The sequence below is a fragment of the Myxine glutinosa genome, chromosome 2, assembly GCF_964187855.1.
Source record: "Myxine glutinosa chromosome 2, kmMyxGlut1.1, whole genome shotgun sequence".
NCBI classification, from domain to species: Eukaryota; Metazoa; Chordata; class Myxini; order Myxiniformes; family Myxinidae; genus Myxine; species Myxine glutinosa.
Window position 1 is genome coordinate 30,564,415 of NC_136262.1, and position 23,551 is coordinate 30,587,965.

Consider the following 23,551-nt stretch of genomic DNA (forward strand, 5'->3'; position numbering starts at 1 on the left):
TGTCCAGTCAGTTCAGTTGAGTTCTGCTTCCCTAGAAGCTCTAGTTTATGATTACCTTCCCCCAATTTTTAATCTCGCTGTAAAGTCACACAACTCCGTGAAGCACATGGTACCATTGGCCTCGGACTACGGAACTGTTTTCAAAGGTCAGATGGACCCACTGTGGTGGCTGCGAGAAAATCTCCCTGGGCCGTGAGACCCCAGGTGCATGCAAGTCAGTAAGAGTAAGTTGGTCAATTTGCAGTCGGGATTCAAGTTGCGAAGTTGGGGACGAGAACGTGCTAGGCAGGAGAGCGAGGTAACCATAGTTACCCAGCACGAGCTCGCTTCACCTTACCGTCTGCTGCCCGTCTGTGGATCCCATTTCCAGAACCGCTGCACCTGTTCTGCAGTCACGAGGAGAGATGCTGTCACCTCCTTTTTTTCTTCTTTGGCCTAGCTTGAAGGTTCATTAATTTTGTTTGCATACCCATCAACATTTGCACAATCGGTCTTCTACCGACTCCTCTCCGGCCTTGCTCCCCCAGCTCTCTCTGGGCTCTGTCCCCCAAATATTCCTGCAGGTCGCACAAGATCTGCCAGCAACCCTCTTATGCTTAAACTGCCAAAATCTAGACTCTCTACTCACCTTCACTCCTTCATTCCTCTTTTCTCCCGCCTCTGGAACAAACTCCCTCACCATCTTCAATCCCACTCCTCCCTCCAGGTCTTTAAAACAGCTGTTCACCACCATCTCCTATCGTCCCCCATCCAAAACCTTGATCTTTTCTACCCCCGCTAATTCACCCCAGATCCACTTTTTTGAAATTCCGACTTTCCTGGAAGTCCTTGCAGTGTCCATGTGTTTTATTCCTCTCCCTCCCTCCCCTTCCCGTGCCTTCTCCCCCCAAGTCCTCTCCCTCCCACAGATCTCCCGATGTCCCAGCTATCAAATGTTGTACTTGTGTGCTCCCCTCTCTCCCCATCTTGTCTCCCGCTCCCTTTATCTTATGTTGTATGTATCAGTTTGTTTTTACGTGATTAATGTTAGCTCTTACATGAGCCTCGATGTTGTATCCAAAAAAAAAAAGTCCAAATCCTAATCATCATCCCAAAAAGCAGACAGAAAAAAGTCCAAATCATTATTGGCATAAATTGTTTCTCTTGCCACCACTGACCAATTAGAAATGGGGAAGGTATTACAAAAGCGTAGTGTTTCAATTTGGCCAATCTCCATCCGGGTATCCCTGTGCCACATCCCACAAGTGCGGGGTAATGTGAATGAAAAGTTCACCCACCGTTTAACCAACAACACATTAAACAAGATGACATCACCCTCTGCATGGAAATATGCAATGGTGCCTTTTGGGGAATTCATTTGGGATCAGAAGGATCTTTGAAGGGTCGAGGGAATACGCCCTTCACCTGTAGCAGTTTTGCTGACCCCTATAATCCATGTTTTGAGGTTCATTAATTTCCCATTCCAGTGGAAATTCGAACCATTTTTGGGTTGGATGACTTGAAGTAATTGGCAAGTGCAGGCCAACGAGAGCACGTTTGTGAATGGATAAAAATGTCCCACAACCGCTTCCACCTCACCTATATTTCTATCATTCCCGTGGCCGTGATACTTGTCCTTTGGGGGAGGCATGGAGTACCAACCACTCTTACAGCTACTATTCCCACCTCTCTCTCCACGTTTACAACCCTGGATAACAAGCTCGCGCCTGGTGGTGACTCCGTGTCTGCGACCATCTTCTTCTTGTCACCCAGTGTACGCACCTCCACACCCAATATCTGGTCAATCCTGTGAGGAGGAGCGATGAAGTTATCAGGACAATATTTCACAACATATGATCATCATACTAAAATACGCCATTTGTGTCTGATGAATTTTTGACGCCAATACATTCCGTCCTTACGTATCCAATCTCAACCAAACTTGACAGGATGATGAAGGGTTACATAATGAAGGTTGTAGCACATTCATTTTCCCCCCTCCCCAAGGGGGCTTTCTCCCCCTGAGTGAGTTTCCCCGCTATTGCGGTCAATGGGGTTGCACGTTGAGGTGTATATAAATGTTAAATTAGCTTTATCGTGGCGTATTTCCAAAGAAGATTTATCGTGGCGTTTTTCCAAAGACGCTTTTAATAACAAAATTAATGATTATCGCATATTATTAATGTTATTACAAAACAGTATTAATACTTATGTCCCACTTCCCCCAAGGCGTTTTTCTGCAGTGATAACGTGTATAAATAGCTTGTAGTTATAACGGCGTTTCCGTGGGAGCAATAGAAGTAAAAAATATTATAAACCACAAACACGTATGCTTAGCTTTTTAAACAGTCGCTAATGCTCTTTATAACACTAAATGAAGAAATATGGAGGAATCCCGACTTCCGTGAAGTAAGATTTACTTACAGAACTGGGCGAAGATCTACTGTACTCTATATAACCCACAAAATTTGGGTTAATAACATGACCCTTTCTGCCGCTACCGTGGCATTTTTCGTAGCGAACTTTTGAAACTCGCTCCTGCTGTTTGATACAAAACAAAGGGAGGAAGATCGGGGTGTGCTCATTTACCAAGCAGCTAGCTAGCGCTTGCCAAGCCAGCCGTTCCTTAACGGTTTTGTATGCAATGCTTGCTCGAATGCTTAAACCACTTGGCGATCTCTCCACAAGAAACGTTGTACATTAACACACACCCAATGTTGTTGAGATCCGACCATAGATCGACTGTAATCTATATACCCCAAAGAGGAATGACCCTTCCTGCCCCTCCCGGAGTCTGCGGGTGTACTAGTCATACTAAATTACTCAAAAGTGTGCAGTATTGCGACAATATACCTTCTTTTTTTCTTTTTTTTTACAGTTTAAGAAAAGATTGCCACTTTGAGTTTGTTCGTATGCTGCAACTGGCTGCGGGTAGCATCATTTGCTTGGGGGCACAGTTGTGCCATTGATGCAAAGCCCCCTGTAGGTTACCTACAGTAGTAATTTTACTTAGGCCAGGGTGCTGGCGATAGCTCACGTACTCTTCGTAAAGGACACCGTGGGTCCACCACCTAATGCCGGTAAAGACGGGACGTCCAGTGTAACGTCCATCCGAGGGACGGCACACACATTGATGAATCACTCTGCCTGTGAAACACCAGGATGACAGTTTACAACTGGATCGGGATTGGAACCCAGGCTAGACAGCTTAGAGGTGAGAAGGCAAACCTGGAGGCTCTCCTAACTGCCACAAATAAGATTATAAAAATGTTAAAATGAACCATCCAAACCTATACATCCATACTGTTCCAATTGCAAAGGTTGTGCTGGACACAATGTTGTTGTAATGTGGCATTTTGAGGAATGTTGCGAATGAAATAACAAAATGAGGGCTCGAACATCTACCAGCATGCTAACACACCTTGAAACACTGCTGTGTCTGTTAGCAATTGGTTTGAGGACAACATTGTTGAAAATCTAGTGGCCAACCAAAACCCAACTGGTATGGGACTTGTTGGCAGGTGGCCTGAGGGCCAGAGATAGCAGATCACAAGTCCATCGTCAAACTTACATTGTCTATGGAGGAGGAGTAGCACAATATAACACTGGATATCTGGTGTTTTATACAAGGTGTTAGTTGCCTTGTGACACCGTTATAAACTATAAGAGCCTACGCATCGCTTCGCTCATGGACCAATTAGTCATCACATCCCTTGCTGCTAGAAAGGGGTGATGAAGGGGGATGGGAGAGGGAGTGTAAGGGGGGGAAGGAAGGGGTAGAGAGGGAGGGGAAGGGAAGGGAAGGGGTAGAGGTGGAGGGGTAGGGGGGGGGAAGGAAGGGGTAGAGGGAGAGGAAGGGGGGGAAGGAAGGGGTAGAGGTGGAGGGGTAGGGGAGGGAGAGGAAGGGGGGGAAGGTAGGGGTACAGGGAGAGGAAGGGGGGAGGGGTAGAGGGAGAGGAAAGGGGGGAAGGAAGGGGTAGAGGGGGAAGGGGAGGGTGCTTTGACAAGTCCTCCGTTTTGGGGGGAGACAGGGAGGAGGACACATTTACCCGTGTAGAGTGCTTTGACCTCAGTGTTGCCCAGGTAAAAAAAAAAATTTTTTGTAATACCCTCTGCCACTACCACCAGGTGGCGATACACGATACACATTTACGTAGAGAATTTATGCCACCCCCGTTTGAGGCCACGGCCACCTATCCTCATCCAGCAAACAATATCCTTTTTTCTTAACCTTCTCAAATCTTGGCCCTCTGCTCACCTTCACTTTTATTCTCTTTATCTCATGTCTGGTGAATTACCTCTCTGAGTTCCCCAATCCTGCTCTTCCCTCCAGTCCTTAAGATTACGGTCCACTACCATCTCATGGGGTTTTCCACACCAAAATTTGAACTCAACTATTTTCATTGACCCATCCGTTATTGGTACCTGTCACATTTTGTCTGCATTCAATACCTTTGCCTTTCCGGTCCGTTTGCGTACCTCTGATACGCCTCTCCTTGTGGCAGTGTCTCCCTGTCCCTTTTTTGTTTACATACTTGTCCTATGCATCTATGATGGTAGTCAGGTACCACTTGTCTGCCTGGTCCTATCTGTTATGTTGTTAGTCATGCAGTGGTCTTTCATTATCTGTTGTCTAGCTCTTCCATGAGCCTTTCCTTCTGTATTAAATAATAATAAATGAGAAGGCACTTTATGCAATTACCTGCTCTGTAGGTTTTTTACTCTACTCAGCATGTCCAGGTGTCCAGCTGAGTACTGCTCAATGACATCCTTTACATCATATGGCCGTAATGTTTCCTTGAATCTCTTCTTAGCGACCAAGAACACCAGCACCCTAGGGTGAGGATGGAATGAAGATTAGACAGTTCATTAAGTACATATGAGTGGCATTCAAATCTCTTAATCACACATACAACTATTATCGAGACATCATCATCAGGTGGACTGCATTCCAAATAGACAAACATTCCATGGTTGCACAGAGTTATAGTTATACGCAGCAGGAGGAATTCCAGAGGGCGAGGAGGTGTTAGTGAAGAAAATGAGGAAGGGACCGATTCTGTTGTTTTTCTATTATTATTTTCACTCCTACTTTTGTGTTGAACTTTCTGACATTTTTTCCAATGTTCTACTTCTTCTTCTTCTTCCTTTCTAGAGTCGTATCCAAATCACAATATTAATTTTTTTTTCTTTCATTTGTTCAAAAGTAGGATAAGGCTTACAGGATTATCTTAAGTAGGACAAAAGGCAATGTGCCACTTCCTGTGTCTTTCACACAGGAGAAAAACACAGGAAGTTGCATATTGCCCTTGAAGGAAACAGAAAAAAATGACAAACGAGAAAAAGATGGACATTACAGGCCTGCACTACACCGACATGGTGTCAATGGGCTGCATGGAAACCATTTATAAGCACCACATTAAATAATGCTCACATCTAAATGTTCATAATAAATGCTCATAAGCATAAGGGTAAAGACTTTTTTTTTTGTATACAAGATCGAGGCTCGTGCAAGGGCTCACATCAATCGCAAAAAAAAAAAAGGACACAAAACATACAATAAAGGGAGTGGGAGACAAGATGGGGAGAGGGAGGGAAGCATACAATAAAACAGAAGAGAACAGGGACATCGGGAGATCTGTGGGTGGGAGAGGGCTTGGGGGGAGGAGGCATGGAAAGGTGGGGGGTGGGGGGGAATGGGAGAGGTATAAAACACATGGACACTGCTATGACTTCCAGGAGAGAAGTCGGTATTTTTTTTAAAAGTGGATCTGGGGGTGAATTAACGGGGGTAGAAGAGATCAAGGTTTTGGATGGGGGAAGACGAGAGATGGTGGGGAACAGCTGTTTTAAAGACCTGGAGGGTGGCAGTAAGCTTTAAACTAGCAGTAAGCTTATTTCCAGTGAACTTGAGTTTCATCAGGAATCCAAATCCACAAACACTTTCTTCCTGTGCCCCATGTGTAGGGCAAGCAACCTTTGTAAATACAATAACTTTTCCCCTTTTCGTCTTACTTCACAAAGTCATTGGAATCTCCCTCGATGAAGCTGAGTCTATGGGCGCACCACGTTCACATCGCAGACAGGTAGGTGGTCTCTGTGTTCCATCGCACACAGTTCACCAGCAACCCCGATATGGTGAAACTCCCAAAATCCAGAATCACTGCTCACCTCCACTCATTAGTTACTCTTTTCCCCCACCTGTAAAACCAACTTCCACATTCTCTTCAATGTCATTCTCCCCTCCAAGGCCTAAAGACAGCTGTTCACCACCATCTCAGATCTTCGCTCATCCAAACCTATGAACTTTTCTACCCAGGTCATTGGGTCCATCGAACCTGTGCAATGGTTGCCAACCTATGTTTGGTTGTCAATGCTCTATCCTATTTAAATGCTGAGCATCAAGCAGAGATGCAGCACATACCATTATCAAAGTCTTTGGTATGACTCGCGGTCAAGGTTCGAACCCCCGACCTCAGACTCAGAGCGGACACTCTGACCCATTATCCCATTTAATCTTATTGAGGTCTTCCAGGGTTGTTGAGCTTCTGACAGATATAAAATGCATCTCTGCAAATTTTAGTATGCTACCGTTGCCATTCCTCATTGCCTTCAGCATCACAATACCACATCAAATCATCCTCCATCACAAAAACTAACCCCATAACTCGAACGATGTTTTTCAGCATCGACTTGAACTCCTCAAGCGTTGGTCCAGTATTTATGTCTTCTCCTGGAGCTTCATCATCAGCAAGGCTCGCCTCTGGTATTAGAGAAATAATTGGGAAGTAGTTAATCAACATTAATGAATATAGGCCTGAGGAAGGAAGGAAGGAAGGAAGGAAGGGTTTGCTAGGAATAGAAAGAACAAAGGGTATATGAGAGGTAAGTAATGGTGTCAGGTCAGGTATAGGAGCATGCACCGGAGCGGTGTGTCACAACATCCAATTTCTGCCGGTACTCCAAGGGCCTCTGTCTGGCCATCCCCCCAGGCAGATGCTCGGCCCATCCCCATCTCATTGAGATACTGATCAACCTTCTGCAACCACGAGGCACGTGGTCGGGCCGTTGGCCTCCTCCACTCACAAGGCTCCGTCGTTGAGAGAATCTGATGAGCAGGATCAACGTCAGGAAAACGAGCCACGTCCATACATATGCATCTGACTTTTATGGACTATACAGGTACCAAATCTCATCTGAGTCTCTCTCAGCAAACACTAGTTGGACATAAAGTCCAACCAGTGATAGCCACAGATTCTCCGAAGAGAGCTGGTACTGATGGAGTTAAGTCTTTGTCTCAGATGCTTGGTCAGAGTCTATCTTACATCCTTAGAGCAAAACTGTAAGCACCAATGACTTAAAGCCTCAGAATGTCGCCTCTCTCATAGGTAGTGACATCGCCACACCTCGTGATCCAGTGAATCCATGTCTCCCCAGCCCCGAAACAGATGTATATCGCCTTCCAGCTCACAACATGCGGAGACATGAATATCACTGCCAAGGCAAGTGAATCTCTCTGTGACCTCAACATCCTCACCACAGACAGGTACAGACAAGATAGCAGTATCCAATATGTCATTGAAAGCCTGGATCAATGGATCATAGTCTTGACCCAGGAGACAGATAATCCCAGTAGCTCTGACTCCGCATTCAGTACCTTGAGGGCCCTGGTAAGGATGTCCAGAGTCTCTGCAAAGCTGACTGCATCATCTGTGAAATCAAGGTCAGACATATTGACATTCCCAAATGATGCATCACAGCTATATCTCTCTGACATCCTACCGATACAATCCAGTTCATACAAGTGCTGAGAAGTGTGGGGGCCAGTACACCCCTGATGAACTCCAGTAACAAACTGTACCTTGAGGGCCCTGGAACCAACACACCTCACAGCACTCTTGGTACCAGAGTATAGCTCAGACATCGGATCGATCAGCTATGCAGGCACCCCACAAATACCGAGGATCCTCCACAGGGTATCCCGATTCACTAACTTGAACGCTTTGTGGAGATCTACATGGACAGCAATTCACTTAATTGAATCTACAAAGACAGCAAGCCCCTGCTTGAAACTCTCACCTGTGTTCAGTGAGGACCCAGAGAGCAAGGATATGGTCAATCGTTTACCTCTTCGGTGTAAAGCCAGATTGCTCTGGACATGACGTTCAAGCAGATGGTGGCAAACCCTATCAAAAATTATCCGGGCAAAGACCTTGCCCAGCACTGAGAGCAGCATCACCACTCGGTAGTCATTGCAGTCCTGGTGATAACCCTTCCCTTTGCAAAGAGGGACATCAAGACCCCTCTGTCAGTCAGTTGGGACGATGTCTGTGCTGCAAACAGAGCACAGAACTGCATGCAACAACACGAGTCCAGCATTTCCACCAGCGTTGAGAAGTTCAGCATGAATGCTACAGATCCCAGGAGCTTTGTGCCCTTTCAACTGGTTCACCGTAGCCTGTGTTTCCACAAACGAAGGCAGACCACAGTTGATTGGAGGGTCAGCAATATGAATAGTAACTCCCCTGACATCCAACTCAACAGCTTGTGGGTCAGCTTGGTAATGCCGATCAAAGTAACCGACCCAGCGGGCCTTCACTTCAGACTCCTCTGTCAAGAGCTCACCACCCTACGCTCTAACTGCAGTACACCGAGGGACAGGCTTGGACGAATGCAATGCACTGATTTCTACCTTTTCTCAGAGTTCTCGCACATAGGCCTCCTTGTCTACCCTCAGCGAATGTACAGTTTTACGCCTCAGCTCCCTGAACAGCTTAGTTCTGAATCAAGCATGGTCCCGTGACTCTGGTCAATGTTATCCAATATCCTCTGGAAGTCAAAGTTCCTTTTTGCCCAGCGTTGCACACCACCAGCGTTGGAATACCAAGTACAGCGATGTGACTGAATGAATGAAATGAATGATCGTTTTAAGGCCATTTTCCCTGCTAGAGCGGGGGTTAGCCTTGCGGGCCCCATGACAATCATGGTTCCCTGTTTGAGGCAATGTTTTTTTTTTATGGCCGGATGCCCTTCCTGATGCCAACACTTAGTCGCCTCTTACAATGTGCAGGGATACGGTGTACCTATTCTAAATCGGGGTACACATCGGGATCATTCATCCCAGCAAGCTGGTACTCAATTTGCTGATCTCGGAAGGATGACAGGCTGAGTCAACCCCCCTGGCATTAATTCAGCGATCGACCGGGACTCGAACTCAGGATCCTAGGGTCCAAAGCCTGCACCCTAACCGCTAAGCCAACACCAGGCTATGTGACTGTGGGCGCTAAAACCATGAACCAGTCACCCTAAGTCCACGCCATCTTGTGAAGTCAAGAATTTTAGTGCTATTCTGGTTTCTGGTTCCAGACCCACAGACCCATGGGATTCAACATCCATCTCATAACCATCCCTATCAGTGCCAGTCGATGCACTGACATCCCCCAAGACTAGAAGATTTAAGCATGGCATAGAATGTCTCCTTCTCAGTGAGATCACTCCCCTCAGTCAGAGCATATATAGAGAGAAGGCAAATGACAACCAGAGAGTGATGAATCCCAAGTCTCATAATACGCTCGTTGACCGGTGTTACCTCAATTATCATGGGAGTCAGCTTATTGGACACAGCTATAGCAACTCTCTGAGAATGGTAACCATCAGATCGACCAGACCAGTAGTAGGTGTAGCCAGCCACCATGATCTCACCACTTTCCGGTCTTCGAACTTCAGTAAATGCTGCAATACTGATGTTCAAATGCTGCAGCTCAGACGACAGCAGAGGCAGGTGATCATCCTCATGGGTGAGGATATTCCAGGCACCTACCCAGAGGGACCACCTCAGGTTAACCTGAGGAGACCGCTATCTGCTGGGCGACACCTCAGAACCACCCTGAGACACACCACCACAACCCAACCCAGCATGGTTGCCCCGTGATTTACCCCCGATTGTCAAAGAATGGGTCCTGAAGGCGTTGCCCCAGTCCATTCATCCGGTGAGCTGCCCTGTGAATAACTTAGGGTGGCACAGAAGGTACTCCCATGGAGCGTGATGGTGGATTAAGGGTGCCTTAGTTAATATCTCCGGCACTTTAAATTTTCCAACACATTATTGTTGCAGCTGGTGATAAAATTTAAACGATACAGCTTAATGTCATAAAGTTTTCATTTTTCATAATCCAGTCTACTTCACACTCATGGTTACCTTCCGATCCTCGATGAATTGTGCGGAAGCGCAGGGACACACGAGCCCTCTCTGCCAAGCTGGGCGCTTTGCTCATACGATGCCTGGTGCTGCTTCCAGCCTCACCACTTCGCATTTCACCCTCAATTGCTTCACCACCACCACCACCACCACCTAGTGCCGCCAATCCCCCGGCAACCAGTGTTACGCGGTTCCATGATGTAAATCGTTCCTTCAATCCTTGCTTGTGGCTGAAGACAAGATATTGATCTGTAGTTAGGCTTACATTTCTGATAACTGAATCTTTTGGTGATGAGGCAGTTGCCTTGTTTGGGATAAGTACATTAAGTACCTTTTTGGGGGAAAAAAGAAAACAACATCTGTTCAACCTCAAGATTGAACTTTCAAACTTGTCTCCCTCCTCTAAAATCGATATGATCAATTGATGCTTTGCAGTTGCATTTGCTCTACCTAGTAAGGCATGCCTTCTTCAATAAATCATCTATTCGGAGTGTGAAAAACAACTATTATACTGTACTGCACTACAATGCATTCAGAAAGTATTCACACCCCTTTAATTGTTCACATTTTGGTGAGTTACAGCATGAATTTCAAATGGACTAAATGTAATTTTTTTGGTCACCAAACTACACAAAATACCTCATAATGACAGTGAAAACATGTTTTTAGAATTTTTTTAAACACATTTATTGAAAATGAAATACAGAAATATCTAATTTACATAAGTATTCAGCTTAGAATAAAAATACACAAAATACCCCCCCCCCCCGAGTCAATACTTCGTAGAAGTGCCTTTGGCAGTGAGTACAGCTTCAAGTCTTCTTGGGTATGTCTGTATCAGCTTTGCACATCTGGATTTAGGGAGTTTCTCCCATTCTTCCTTGCAGATTTGCTTAAGCTCTGTCAAGTTGGATGGGGAGCGTCGGTGAACAGCAATCTTCAAGTCTTTTCAAAGATTTTAAATGGGATTCAGGTCTGGGCTTTGGCTGGGCCACTCAAGGACTTTCACGTTGTTATTTTGGATGTATGGATGTATGCTTGGATGTATGCAGTGTTGCTTTGGATGTATGCTTGGGGCCATTATCCTGTTGGAACGTAAATCTTTGTCGCAGTCTTCGGTCTTTTGCATTCTGAAACAGGTTCTCTTCAAGGATTTGCCTGTATTTGGCTCCATTAATTATTCCCTCAGTCCTTACAAATCTCCCAGCCCTTGCCGCTGTAAAGAATCCCCATAGCATGATGCTGCCACCACTATGCTTCACGGTAGGGATGGTGTTAAATGGGTGATGAGCTATGCTTGTTTGCCGCCAGACGTAGCACTTTGCATTCAGGTCAAAGAGTTCAATTTTCATCTCATCAGACCACATAATATTTTGCCTCATATTCTCAAAGTCTTTCACATGCCTTTTAGGAAACTCCAGGTGTGCTGTCATGTGCCTTTTTGTCAGGAGTGACTTCTGTTGTTGTCCTTCTGTCTGGTTCTCCCATTTCAGTCAAGGAACCTTGTGGTTCTGTCAGAATGGTCATTGGGATCTTGGTCACCCCCCTGACCAAGGTTCTTCTTGCACAGTTGCTCAGTTTGGTCGGACATCCAGGTCTAAGAAAAGCCTGAGTAGTTCCATATTCTTTCCATTTCCTAATGATGGACCTCACTGTGCTCTTGACAACTTTCAACACTCTATAAATTGTTTTATACCCTTTCCCAAATCGATGCCTACTCACAATTTTATCACAGAGTTCTCCAGACAGTTCATTGGACTTCATGGTAGAGTTTCTGCTCTGCGATGCACTGTCAACTGTGGGACCGTGTATAGAAAGGTGTGTTTTTTTTGGTATTTTTTTGTATACAGAATCGAGGCTCGTGTAAAAGCTTACACACTGAACATGAAAACATGCAATGAAGGGAGCGGGAGACAAGAGGGGGAGAGAGAGGGAAGCACACAAGCACAACAACAGAAGAGAATAGGGACGTCGGTAGATCTGTAGAAAGGGGAGGGCTGAGGGAGGAGGGAGCGGTACACGGTATAAAGCAAATGAACACTTCTAGGAATTTCAGGAAAGAAGTTGGGGATTGAGAGAGGCGGATTTGGGGTATTTTAACGGGGGTAGAAAAGACCAAGTTTTTGGAAGGGGGAAGATAAGAGATGGTGGTGAACAGCTGTTTTAAAGACCTGGAGGGAGGCGAGGGATTGAAAAGAGTGAGAGAGTTTGTTCCAGAGGTGGGAGAAAAGAGGAATGAAGGAGTGAAGGTGAGCAGAGAGTCTTGATTTTGGCAGTTTCACCAGAAGAGGGTTGCTGGCAGATCTTGTGCGTCCTGCAGGAATATTTTGGGGACAGAGCAGGGGGAGCAAGGACGGAGATGAGTCAGTAGAAGACAGAAGGACCACCTACCTGCCTGTGGTGAGAGAGAGAAAGGCCCTCAGAATCAGCTTCATCAATGGAGATTCCAATGATTCTGAATGCTTTGGTTTCAACCGCATGAAGCCAAGCTAGGTGTGAGGCAGGAGCACCAGCCCAGAGGGGAGAGCAGTATTCCATTGAGCTGCGGATGAAAGCTTTGTATGTGATGAGGAGCTCAGAAGTGCCCAGAAAGGACTTCGCACGACAGAGGATGCCCAGTCAGCGACTGGCTTTGGAGGCCAGCTTGGAAATGTGGTTTTCCCAGAAAATATCATGGCAGATAGTGAGACCCAAAAGCTTAAGTGACAGAACTTCTTCAAGAGGATTGTTCAGAAAGTAGATGGGATGGTTGTTGACACGGTCCTTTCGGAGAGACAAAGTGAGAGTGTGAGATTTGTCAGGATTGAAAGACATGTTCCACTTGTTTGACCAGTTTGTGATATTGTCCAGGTCTGCAAAGAGTGAAGAGGGTGCTGCTGATATGAGGGTTGAGATATGGAGCGGCAGAAAGTGGAGTCATCAGCAAAGAGATAGAGAGGATTTTCCAGAGAGTCGGAGAGATCATTAATGAAGACCAGAAAAAGCACAGGGCCCAGAACACTGCATTGAGGAACTCCAGCCTGAACAGGAAGGGGAGACGAGAGAATTCCATTCAGGGCCACATGTTGACTGCGACCAGAAAGGAAGTCTGCAAGCCATGCGTGGAGGTTTCTATGGATACCATAGGAGGAGAGTTTCGTGAGCGGGGTGCCAGACCGTATCAAAGGCACGAAATATGTCAAGGGAGACAGCTCTGATTTCCTGTTTGGCATGAAGGACCTCCATCCATTGTTGAGACAGCAGAAGCAGCATGTCCAGAGTAGAATGACCTGGTTTGAATCCAAATTGATGATCCGAGATCAAGCCATTGGAGAAGAGGAAGGATTTCATGTCAGAAGCGATGATGGATTCCATGACCTTGCTGATTATTAGGAGCAGGCTGATTGGTCTGTAGTTGCAAGGATCTGTTTTTGCACCTTTTTTGTGTAAAGCGGGAATGTTGGCTGATTTCCAAGCAGATGGCAGATGACCTTGAGCAAAAAAGAGGGTGAAGAGAATTGAGAGAGGGTGTGAAAGAGCGACACAGCAGGATTTTAGGACCCGTGGTCTGATGCCGTCTGGTCCAGTTGCAGAATCAGAGTCGAGGTTTGACAGAAACTTCTCCACCTTGTCTGGAGAGAAGGACACAGAGTGCAGGAGCAGCTGGGTTGACTGGGTAAGTTGGGTACAGAGAGAGATGGGTTTGGGACACATTATTTTGAGGCAACCACAGAGTTGAGGCATGCGGCTTTGTCACGTGCGGTGTCAGCTGTGTAGCCATTTGAGGTAAGGGAGGGTCTGGAGGGGGAAGAAACACCAGAAACAGATTTGACCAGATGCCACCAGGATTTGGAGGAGTGAGACAGGTTTGAGAGTTCAGTCTTCAGAGAAGAGAGATAGTGTTTCCTGGCTCTCCTGAGGGTAGACACACTCTTGTTCCAAGCTCTGTGAAAGGAAGTGAAATTGCCTTCAGTTGGATTAGCCTTCCAAGAGGCAAAGGCAAGTTGTTTTAGGGCAACTGTCTCAACACAAGATTCAGTTTTTCCATGGACGGGAGGAAGGGTAAAACAACTGAAGACAAGATGGGATAAATCTGTGCATGAGAGAGCAGTTTGCTTTGGAAAAATTCCCAGGAAGAGTTTATGTCAGAGGCAGTAGAGATGATATACCAGCCCAGATGATTGATGGCAGCTTGAAGACCATTCTAGTCAGCCTGAGTGAAATGCCAGACTCGTCGACGCTGAGGAGGCTCTCTGAGAATGGCCAGAGAGATGTCTATTTTAACAAGCAAAATATCAGAAGAACCGATTGGGGCAGAAGAAGAACAGCAGACATTTGCAGAGGAGTTTGTCATAACCAAGTCTAGAAGAGAAGATGCCCCGTTGACTGAGATCCGGGTCGGGAAATTGACAGATTGTGTCAGTCCCAGTGAGTCACAGAAGTCCTTTGCTGAGGTGCCGTGGCTGGTGAGAGAGGAACCCACACCCAGCCAGCTGGCATGATGACCGTTGAAGTCGCCACATATGAGGAAGAGAGAGTTGGGATGAGTGGATAGAAGTTGGTCCATGTTGTCAGACAGTGAAATGTAAATGGAGTCATCACTGTTTGGGAGACAGTACAAAACACATATGAACAAAAGGTGGGAGCGGAGAGGAAGCCATAGCCAGAGGTATTCCTGGGGGTGTGGTGGAGAGAGGGCAGTGCAAGGAGAGTGACGAAGAGGGTTTTTGATAAAGATAGCAACCCCGCCACCAGGACGAGGCTCAGGTCTATCATACCGGAGGAAGGAGTAACCAGGAAGAGATATTAAGGAATCAGAGACATCTTGAAGATGTCCTCTAAATCTTCCTAAATCACATTCTTTCTAAATCATGTCCAATCAATTGAATTGGCCACAGGTGGACTCCAAACAAGTTGTGGAGACATCTCAAGGATGATCAAAATTAATTGGATGCACTTGAGCTCAATTTGGAGTTGTAAATCGTTGTCATCGCAAAGCAGTTGAATACTTATTGACACAAGACATTTGAGCTTTTCATTTTGAATTATTTTGTAAAAGTTTCTAAAAAAAAATTCAACTTTGACATTATGGGGTATTATGTGTAGATCAGTGATAAAAATGTCAGTTTAATCCATTTTAAATTCAGGCAGTAACACAACAAAATGCGAGAAAGTCAGGGGGTGTGAATACTTTCTGAAGGCACTGTACATGTCGGCCCTCACACATATCAGTGTGTTTATCAGCATCTTAATGGATCGTATGCACTACTCTTTGCAATAGCTCCACTGCCATCATGAATGCTTCAGCGGAAAAAGCCAAAACTAAGAGATCCAGCATTTTATTTGCAGTGAAACTGCAAATCATTGAGGGCATTGAGGCTAAAATGAAAAGACGAGACATCACAAGGAATTTAGGACTGTCAAAATGTACAGTATGTACAGTAGAAATAGTGTGGGGGTAACAGAGCCAGAATGCTGGCAGCCGTTGGGAGATGCATGCATGCCCGGGACCTTTAACCGGATTCGAACACCCATACATGATGTTTATACCAATACTAGGGCCTACATACAAACCTATCACTGTGGATGCTTGGCAAATCTTGCACTGTCGCTGAGTGTCGGCAGCTCAGTGAGCCTAAATGCTGTTGACTATGTATCCTAATTGTATCTGCTTTTCTGTCGTTGGCATGCTGTGTAGTTCGCCAACCGCTGGATTGCAATGACATCAACAACAGTTGTGTTCTTATGTCTGATCAGCTTATTGTGCAACTCAAAACAACATGACTTCAACCAAAACTTTTCAAACAAGATTGGCATTTGTGGCTTGTGCGAAACTTGATTAGCTGGCCAGGGTGAAATGAAATTTAAAAAAGTTTTACCTTTTTCTGGAGTGGGAAGGACATCTCGGATCCGCATCTCAATGGTGTCGGTTTTGCAATCTCTTATAACTGTTTGAAAATTATGGCAAATGTGCCATGTGAGGTGAGTGACCATGTAATAACTCTGCGTCTGCAAATTTCTCCTGAACGTCTTGTGTAATTAATTGCGCTTATGCGCCAACAATGACAAACTGATGAAACAATTCAGAACTTTTATAACATTCTTGAAAAATCTATTTCAAAAATTCCTCCGTGATAAATTAATTCTAGTTGGTGATTTTATTGCCCGTGTGGGGCGAAACTTTGAAAGTTGGCCTGGTGTGCTTGGTTGGCACAGTTAGTGCTCTGTCTCTTCAAATGGTCTTCTTTTGTTCTAGAACTGTTCCGAACATCAAATCGCAATTTGTAACACTTTCTTTAGAGCCGTGGTTCTTAATCTGGGTTCGACCGAACCCCAGGGGTTCAGTGAGCCAGTCCAAACTGGCCAATGTTCTGAAAATCGTCGTGGAAACTGTGAATTACGTGCGAAGCCGTGCTCTGAATCATCGCATCTTCAAAGAGCTGTGCAATGAAATCGGCTCTGAATTTGAAGTCCTTCTCCACCACTCTAACGTTCGATGGTTATCACGAGGGAAGGTAGTGAGCTGTGTTTTTGCCTTGCGTGTAGAATGAGCCCTGTTTTTGCGAGAACACCAGTCAGAGTTCATCCTCGCCTTGGCGTACTTGGCTGACATGTTCGACGCACTCAATCATCTCAATTGCCAGATGCAGGGCGGTGGAGTGAATGTCATCGAATTTGAAGAAAAGCTGAGCGCTTTCCGAAAGAAGTTACCGTTGTGGAGGCGGCGAACAGAGAACGACAACTTCGTGAACTTTTCGCTACTGGACGAGTGCGTGAGCGGGATCGAAGATGAGTCTGAAGTTGGAGGCACTGCTGTACCGGGGGAGCAGAAGCAAGCGATTGCCACGCACTTGGATGAGCTGGGAAAGTCATTCGACGGCTACTTCCCCGACCAAGAGCAATACCCAGCATGGGTGCGGCAGCCGTTTACTTTCGACGTTGCAACGGCAGATGTCAACGATCAATACCTCGACGACCTCATCGAACTTCAGCAGAGCCAGACTCAGCAACAACTCTTCGGCACAACAACGCTCTCAACGTTTTGGTGCCGCCAAATGGAAGGGTATCCTCATATCGCTAAAATTGCACTTGAGATCCTCACGCCGTTCGTTACAACGTATCTCTGCGAGCATGCGTTTTCGAAACTGGTGGACATTAAAACAAAGAAAAGGAGCAGGCTTGCATGCGAAAATGCTTTGAGGGTGGCCCTTGCCAAAACAAAACCACGCATTTCACAGATCGCCTCCCGAAAAGAAGAACAGAAAACGCATTAAGATGCAATTCTTCTTGATTTTTTTTGTCAAATTTGAGGGGTTCCGCGAGTGTTCGGTGGGTTTCGTTAGGGTTCGGCACCTTTAAAAAGGTTAAGAACCACTGCTTTAGAGTGTCTGTCGCGAGTAGGGGAACTTGGCAGCATGCATGGTCTAAAGTCTAAACGATGGCACACGGTCGATTATTTCACGACTCGAAAATGTGATTTGTGTGACATGCATGCACAGCATAATCATAACCCTAATCCTAACCCTAACCCTACCAACCCTAACCCTAACAACCCTAACTCTACCAACCCTAACCCTAACAACCCTAACCCTCACCCTAAACCTAACCCTAACAACCCTAACCCTAACAACCCTAACCCTAACCCTGTTAGTACAGAAAATAAAAGTCTGTACTTAATGTACAGAAAATAAAAACATGAAGAATGTTTCAAAAATTTAAATCGAATTTTAAAAAAAACTCTTTGATCAATATTAAATCAGTCAATCAACATTTCCAACAATACTGGCATTTTGTCAAACTGGGACATTTAAAAAAAGGTTGTTCTGGATGTAGCAAAAGACAGTGTTGGCATGATTAAAAGGTGAAATCAGGACTTGTTTGATGATAATGATTCGGAAATTCATAAATTTGTTAGAAATTCACAAAATTCAAAGAACTCTGACTCGTGCAACAAGAACAACAACAACAAATGATTTGCCTATGCGAAAAAAAAATCTTCGTCTCTTCACTCGTTTTGCAAAAACTCTGTGGTGGCAAAAGAAATGAATTGAAATCTAACAAGTTGCTTCTGAAAAGAGTTTTACAATTGAAATCTAACAAGAGTTTTCTAAGCAATAAAAAAACATTTTGGCCGCATTAAAAACACAAGCTCTCCTCTCCTCGCTGAAAATGGTGATGCTTTAACAGACAAGTTTCAAATTTTGAATCATTGGCGTGAGCATTTCTCCAATCTTTTCAAAGCCAATGATAAGTTATCGATTTGCGTTTTGGACTCAATCTCTCAACATCCTGTTCCGAGAGGTCTAACCACTGCACCATTCAACTCTGATTTAAAAAAAACAAAAAAACAAAAAAAAACAACAACAGAAACAGAAACAGAAAAAAACTAAAAAACAACAACATTCAACTCTGATTGAATGATGTAAATCAAACAAATGGAAAACAACAGAGCTGGCGACCCTGAATCTATTCCAATGGAATTTTGAAAAATTTCCCACTTCCACGATGAGTTCCTCTTTCGTCTTTTCTCTGCTGTTTGGGTTCATGAGTTTTTACCAAGTGATTACAAGAATGCGAATGTTATTACAATTTTCATAAAAGGAATCCGAGCAATTATTGTGGCACTCGTCTTCTATCAGCCGCTGTGAAATTTTGCGAAAATTATACAAAGGACCCCTTTCTTTCAGCGAAAGAATGTTAAGTGAGTCACAGTGTGAGTTTTCGCAAAAATTGTTCGACGGTTGAAGCGATTTTCTCTTTGCGCCAAATCCAAGAAAAAAGTTGAGAGCAAAATCTTCCTTTCTTTGCTGCTTTTATTGATTTTACCGAGGCTTTTGACAGTCTAAATCGATCTTTATTGTGGCAAATTTCGGGTCGATTTGGTTGTCTGGGCAAGCAAATTCGCTGGCTTGTTGTCTGCACGGTAATATGAATGGTCGCATCAAAGTTAACATTGAGCTGTCAGCCTCTTTTGTGATTGAGAATGCTGTGAAGCAGGGCTGTGCCTCTTGCCGCAACCTTGATCACATTGTTCTTTGCTGTTCTTTTTGCACACTTCTTTGCGAAGGACTTTCAAAGTGGTATTTATCTTCGTGTGCGAATCAGCTTTTGATTTACAGGAAACTCTCAATCTATTTTCAGCAAAAACTACCGACTTTGGCTTAACAATCATTTGAACTAAAACAGAAATTCCACGTCAAAATAAATAAATAACATCTTTTTATAACATTCTTCAACAATCTATTTCAAAAATTCCTCCTCGTGATAAATTCATTATAGTTGGTGATTTTAATGCCCATGTGGGGTGAAACTTTGAAAGTTGGCCTTGGTCACCTTCGGCGCCTGGAGATGCCGCCTTGCAGCACATGGATATGGAATTGGGAGGGAGCGGTGTACAATAATTGATTGATTAATCGTGTAATTAAAATAAATAAATAATAATCATAAAATAATTTATTTCTAAATCAATTGCTTAATAGCATACCACTACTGTTACACCCGAATCTGTAAGTTTTTGAAAATTAAGCAATGAATCGAAAAATTTAATAATTAATCGATTAATTGATTAATCAATAAATCAAAAATGTCCTTTATAGCCAAATCACTTGGTCATTGTCATGTCCAAATATCAGCTTCCTAGCTCAAAAGGTGCCTGAGATATTGCCCAGATGAGAAAGAAAAGAAATAAGTGATTACTAAATCGATCATAATTAAGTCCATTTTTTTTTTTTTTGTATACTGAATCGAGGCTCGTGTAAGCAACAATAATAATAATCAATAAAATTAATTTAAAAATATGAAACACCGCTTTTGCCAAAGCACTTGTTCACTATGGTGGCCAAAACTGAGTACGCCCTTTTGGCGTGTGTCATCGCCGTTCTCTCTTCGTCCTGCAGAGCTCGTCCTGATCTGTCTTTTCTTGATTTATTTATATTCTTTATCCTGATTCTGATATTTATCCTGATCTTGATTCATGGCACAATTATCAAAAGTACCCGGCGTTGCCGGTCAATGCAGAGTCGCTTCCTGACGGGAATATTAAGAGGGGGGAGGGAAGGAGGAGGGGAGCGGGGGAGGGAAGAGTAGAGGGGGAAGTGAGGGAAAGGGGAGGGGGAGGTGAAGGTGAGGGGGGGCAGGGGGAAGGGGGGGAGGGAAGGGTAGAGGGAAAGGGTGAGGCGAGGCGAGGCAACGGGAACGGGAAGGGGAGAGGGGAGGTGAGGAGGAGGCAAGGGAGTTGGGGAGAGAAGGGGAGAGGGGGAGGAAGGGGAGGGAGTGGGGAAGTCGCTCCTTCTCAGTTCCCCAATCCTTCCCTCGCCCCCACACCCCACCTCCCTGGGTCATCTGGGTCTTTTTGGTCCTCAGGGACTTTTGGGTCATCTGGGTCTTTTTGGTCCTCAGGGACATTTGGGGCATCTGGGTTTTTTGGGTACTTGTGGACTTTTGGTTCATCGGGACATTTTGGTCATCTGGGTCTTTTGGATCTTCGGAGACTTTTGGGTCTTTGGGACTTTTGGGTATTTGGGGGAGGTTTGGGTCATCAGGGTCATCTGGGTCTTTTTGGTTTTCGGGGACTTTTGGGTCATCTGGGTCATCTGGGCTGGGTCTTTTTTTTATCCTCTGGGTACTTTTGGGTAATCTGGGTGTTTTGGGTCCTCGGGACTTTTGGGTCTTTTGGGTCCTCCGAATCTTTTGGATCTTCAAGGACTTTTGGTTCATCAAGGATTTTTGGGTTCTCGGGGACTCTTGGGTCTTCGGGGACTTTTGGGTTACCAAGACTTTTTGGGTCCTTGGGGACTTTTGGGTTATCGGGCATCTTTTGGGTCTCAAGTGCTAAAGGGTCTTCCAAGGTCTGAGGGTCTCAGCAGTCTAAAGGGTTAAAATGTACATTTGAATAGTACGTAATTAATTAATAGACGTCAAAAAGTATAACTAACACACACACACACACACACACACACACACACACACACACCAAGTATAATTAATCATAATGTTATCGGTTTTGATTTTTTGAACATTCTCACCTTAGCAAAGGTATGCTTTCATAGTAGAACATCCACGTGGCCTTGAGATGGGGTTTAGCAGGGTCTGTAGCATGGATTCTCCACGCAGCCTACAAGGCACAAGGACAAAAAATGGGAAATAAGCAAAGTATTCTCGCTAAGGTCCAAGCATCTCCAACATGGCTACATCATTTGCATCTTCAGGTATCCACTTTTTCCCCCCCCATAATCTATATTCCCACTTGTTTCAACTCTATTAATGACTTTTGCTTCCAAGATGCTCATGATGTATTTTGTGCCTCGTTCTTAAGAGCAACGTTCAGCACCTTCCTGGGCCTTTTCATCTTCATATCCAAATTTTCCTTTTCTACTTGCCAGGTATCCATTGCATACCTGTCCGATTCTGCTTGCCTCCTCAAACGCTCGTTCTCCCACTTTAATTCAATGATCTAATTATTTTAAAAAACGTCTCTCCAGTTCCATCTCTACTCTGCAAAACACAAACTACAGCAGGTGGAGGAGCACTTTCCCAGTTTGCTCACGTAGCTCTCCTCCTGCTTCAGCTCAGCTTGCTGTTTCTCTCTCCTTCTCCACCTGCACTTTTTTTTAACCATTTGCTTCTGTTCAGCTCACTCTTCCTCTATCTCTTCTCCAGTCTCTCTCTTTCCTCTCTCTGCAGCCTCACTTTTATAACCACGTCCCCTTTCAGTCTCCCTATGTTTCATTGTTGGCTCCTGCTACACTTTTCTAGACAGCTGGAGGTTATGTTTTCATCCGTCCGTTTGTGAACAAAATATCTAAAAAGGTTGTGGACGGATTCGGACGAAATTTGGCAGAGATGTAGCGTATGTGATAAGGACAAAATGATTAGATTTTGGTGAAGATCCGGATTAAGATCCGGCTACTAGAATCTGTAAAGTGATTCTTCACCATTGGGAGATTGGGCCAAAAACGATACATAGCAGGATATCTCAAAGAGTTATGGACGGATTTGGACGAAACTTAGTGGACCGGTTGGGTGTCTGACAAGGACGATTCGATTCAATTTCAGCGAAGATCTGAATATGTATTCGGATATGAGAATTATTTAATTTTCTAAGTGATTCTTCACCATTGGGAGATAGGGCCAAAAACGATACATACCGTGCATTCAGAAAGTATTCAGACCCCTTCACTTTTTTCACATTTTGTTATGTTGCAGCCTTATGCTGAAATCGTTTAAATTCATTTTTTTCCCTCATCAATCTACACTCAATACCCCATAATGACAAAGAGAAAACAGGGTTTTAGAAAGTTTTGCAAATTTATTAAAAAGAAAAAACTGAAATATCACATTTACATAAGTATTCATACCCTTTGCTATGACACTTGAAATTTAGCTCAGGTGCCTCCCATTTCTCTTGATCATTTGAGATGTTTATACACCTTGATTGGAGTCCACCTGTGGTAAATTCAATTGATTGGACATGATTTGGAAAGGTACACACCTGTCTATATAAGGTCTCACAGCTGACAATGCCTATCAGAGCAAAAACCAAGCCATGAGGTCGAAGGAACTGCCTGCAGAGCTCAGAGACAGGATTGTGTCGAGGCACAGATCTGGGGAAGCCTACAAAACAATTTCTGCTGCATTGAAGGTTCCCAAGAGCACAGTGGCCTCCATAATTCTTAAATGGAAGAAGTTTGGAACAACCAGGACTCTTCCTAGAGCTGGCCACCCAGCCAAACTGAGCAACCTTGGTAAGAGAGGTGACCAAGAACCCGATGGTCACTCTGGCTGAGCTCCAGAGATCCTGTGTGGAGATGGGAGAAACTTCCAGAAGGACAACCATCACTGCAACACTCCACCGATCTGGGCTTTATGGCAGAGTGGCCAGACCTCCCACATTTACTAATAACAAATTCCTGATACCTTCAGGCGAACACATGGCATTGGCAGGCAGTTCGTGAAAGACAGGCTGAAAACCTTCCCTGATCAACTCCACAAAGAGGGAATAACTGTGGCCATTAAAGTGGTAGTAGTAGTAGACCCATTTCTAACAAATCAGTCTGGTCAGGTCAGTCTTTTGGGACTGCCACTGGTAACAGGTAATAGGTAACCCAGTGCTACCTGCTGCATGGTTGGGTTGGCGGCAACTAAACCGACACGGCTCACTGGCTTTGCTAGTGGGGATGGTGACTGTGACATCCTGCGAGGACCAAAAACAACACCTGGCAAAGGGCGGATGAGCTCCCTTAGGGAGCCAACGGCCACAGACAACAAGGAAATGATGTCTCGTAAAAACAGCCATCTGGTTTGAACCGGTTCAAGTCATATCAAAGACTTTAAAATGGTACGTGCTGCTTCCTTGCTTGAAAGGGGTGGAGCACAGACAATCCCCATCGGTTGGCA

General features: G+C 44.8%; 1 protein-coding gene across 4 annotated transcripts in view; it reads right to left on the reverse strand.

Annotated features, from left to right (window-relative positions):
* Positions 1 to 23,551, reverse strand: part of LOC137421927 (potassium voltage-gated channel subfamily KQT member 4) — a 137,497-nt gene that overhangs the window by 5,993 nt on the left and 107,953 nt on the right. For 2 of the 4 annotated variants that reach the window (XM_068108514.2, XM_068108513.2), the window contains 5 exons: positions 21,181 to 21,269; positions 10,178 to 10,407; positions 6,640 to 6,742; positions 4,682 to 4,813; positions 1,666 to 1,786 (listed from right to left, as the gene is read on the reverse strand). In XM_068108514.2, the coding sequence (XP_067964615.2) occupies positions 1,666 to 1,786; positions 4,682 to 4,813; positions 6,640 to 6,742; positions 10,178 to 10,407; positions 21,181 to 21,269 (675 nt within the window). Of the gene's footprint in view, positions 1 to 1,665; positions 1,787 to 4,681; positions 4,814 to 6,639; positions 6,743 to 10,177; positions 10,408 to 17,857; positions 19,512 to 21,180; positions 21,270 to 23,551 lie in introns of those variants that run through there. The other 2 variants (XR_013622638.1, XM_078773069.1) reach the window with 2 other exon arrangements.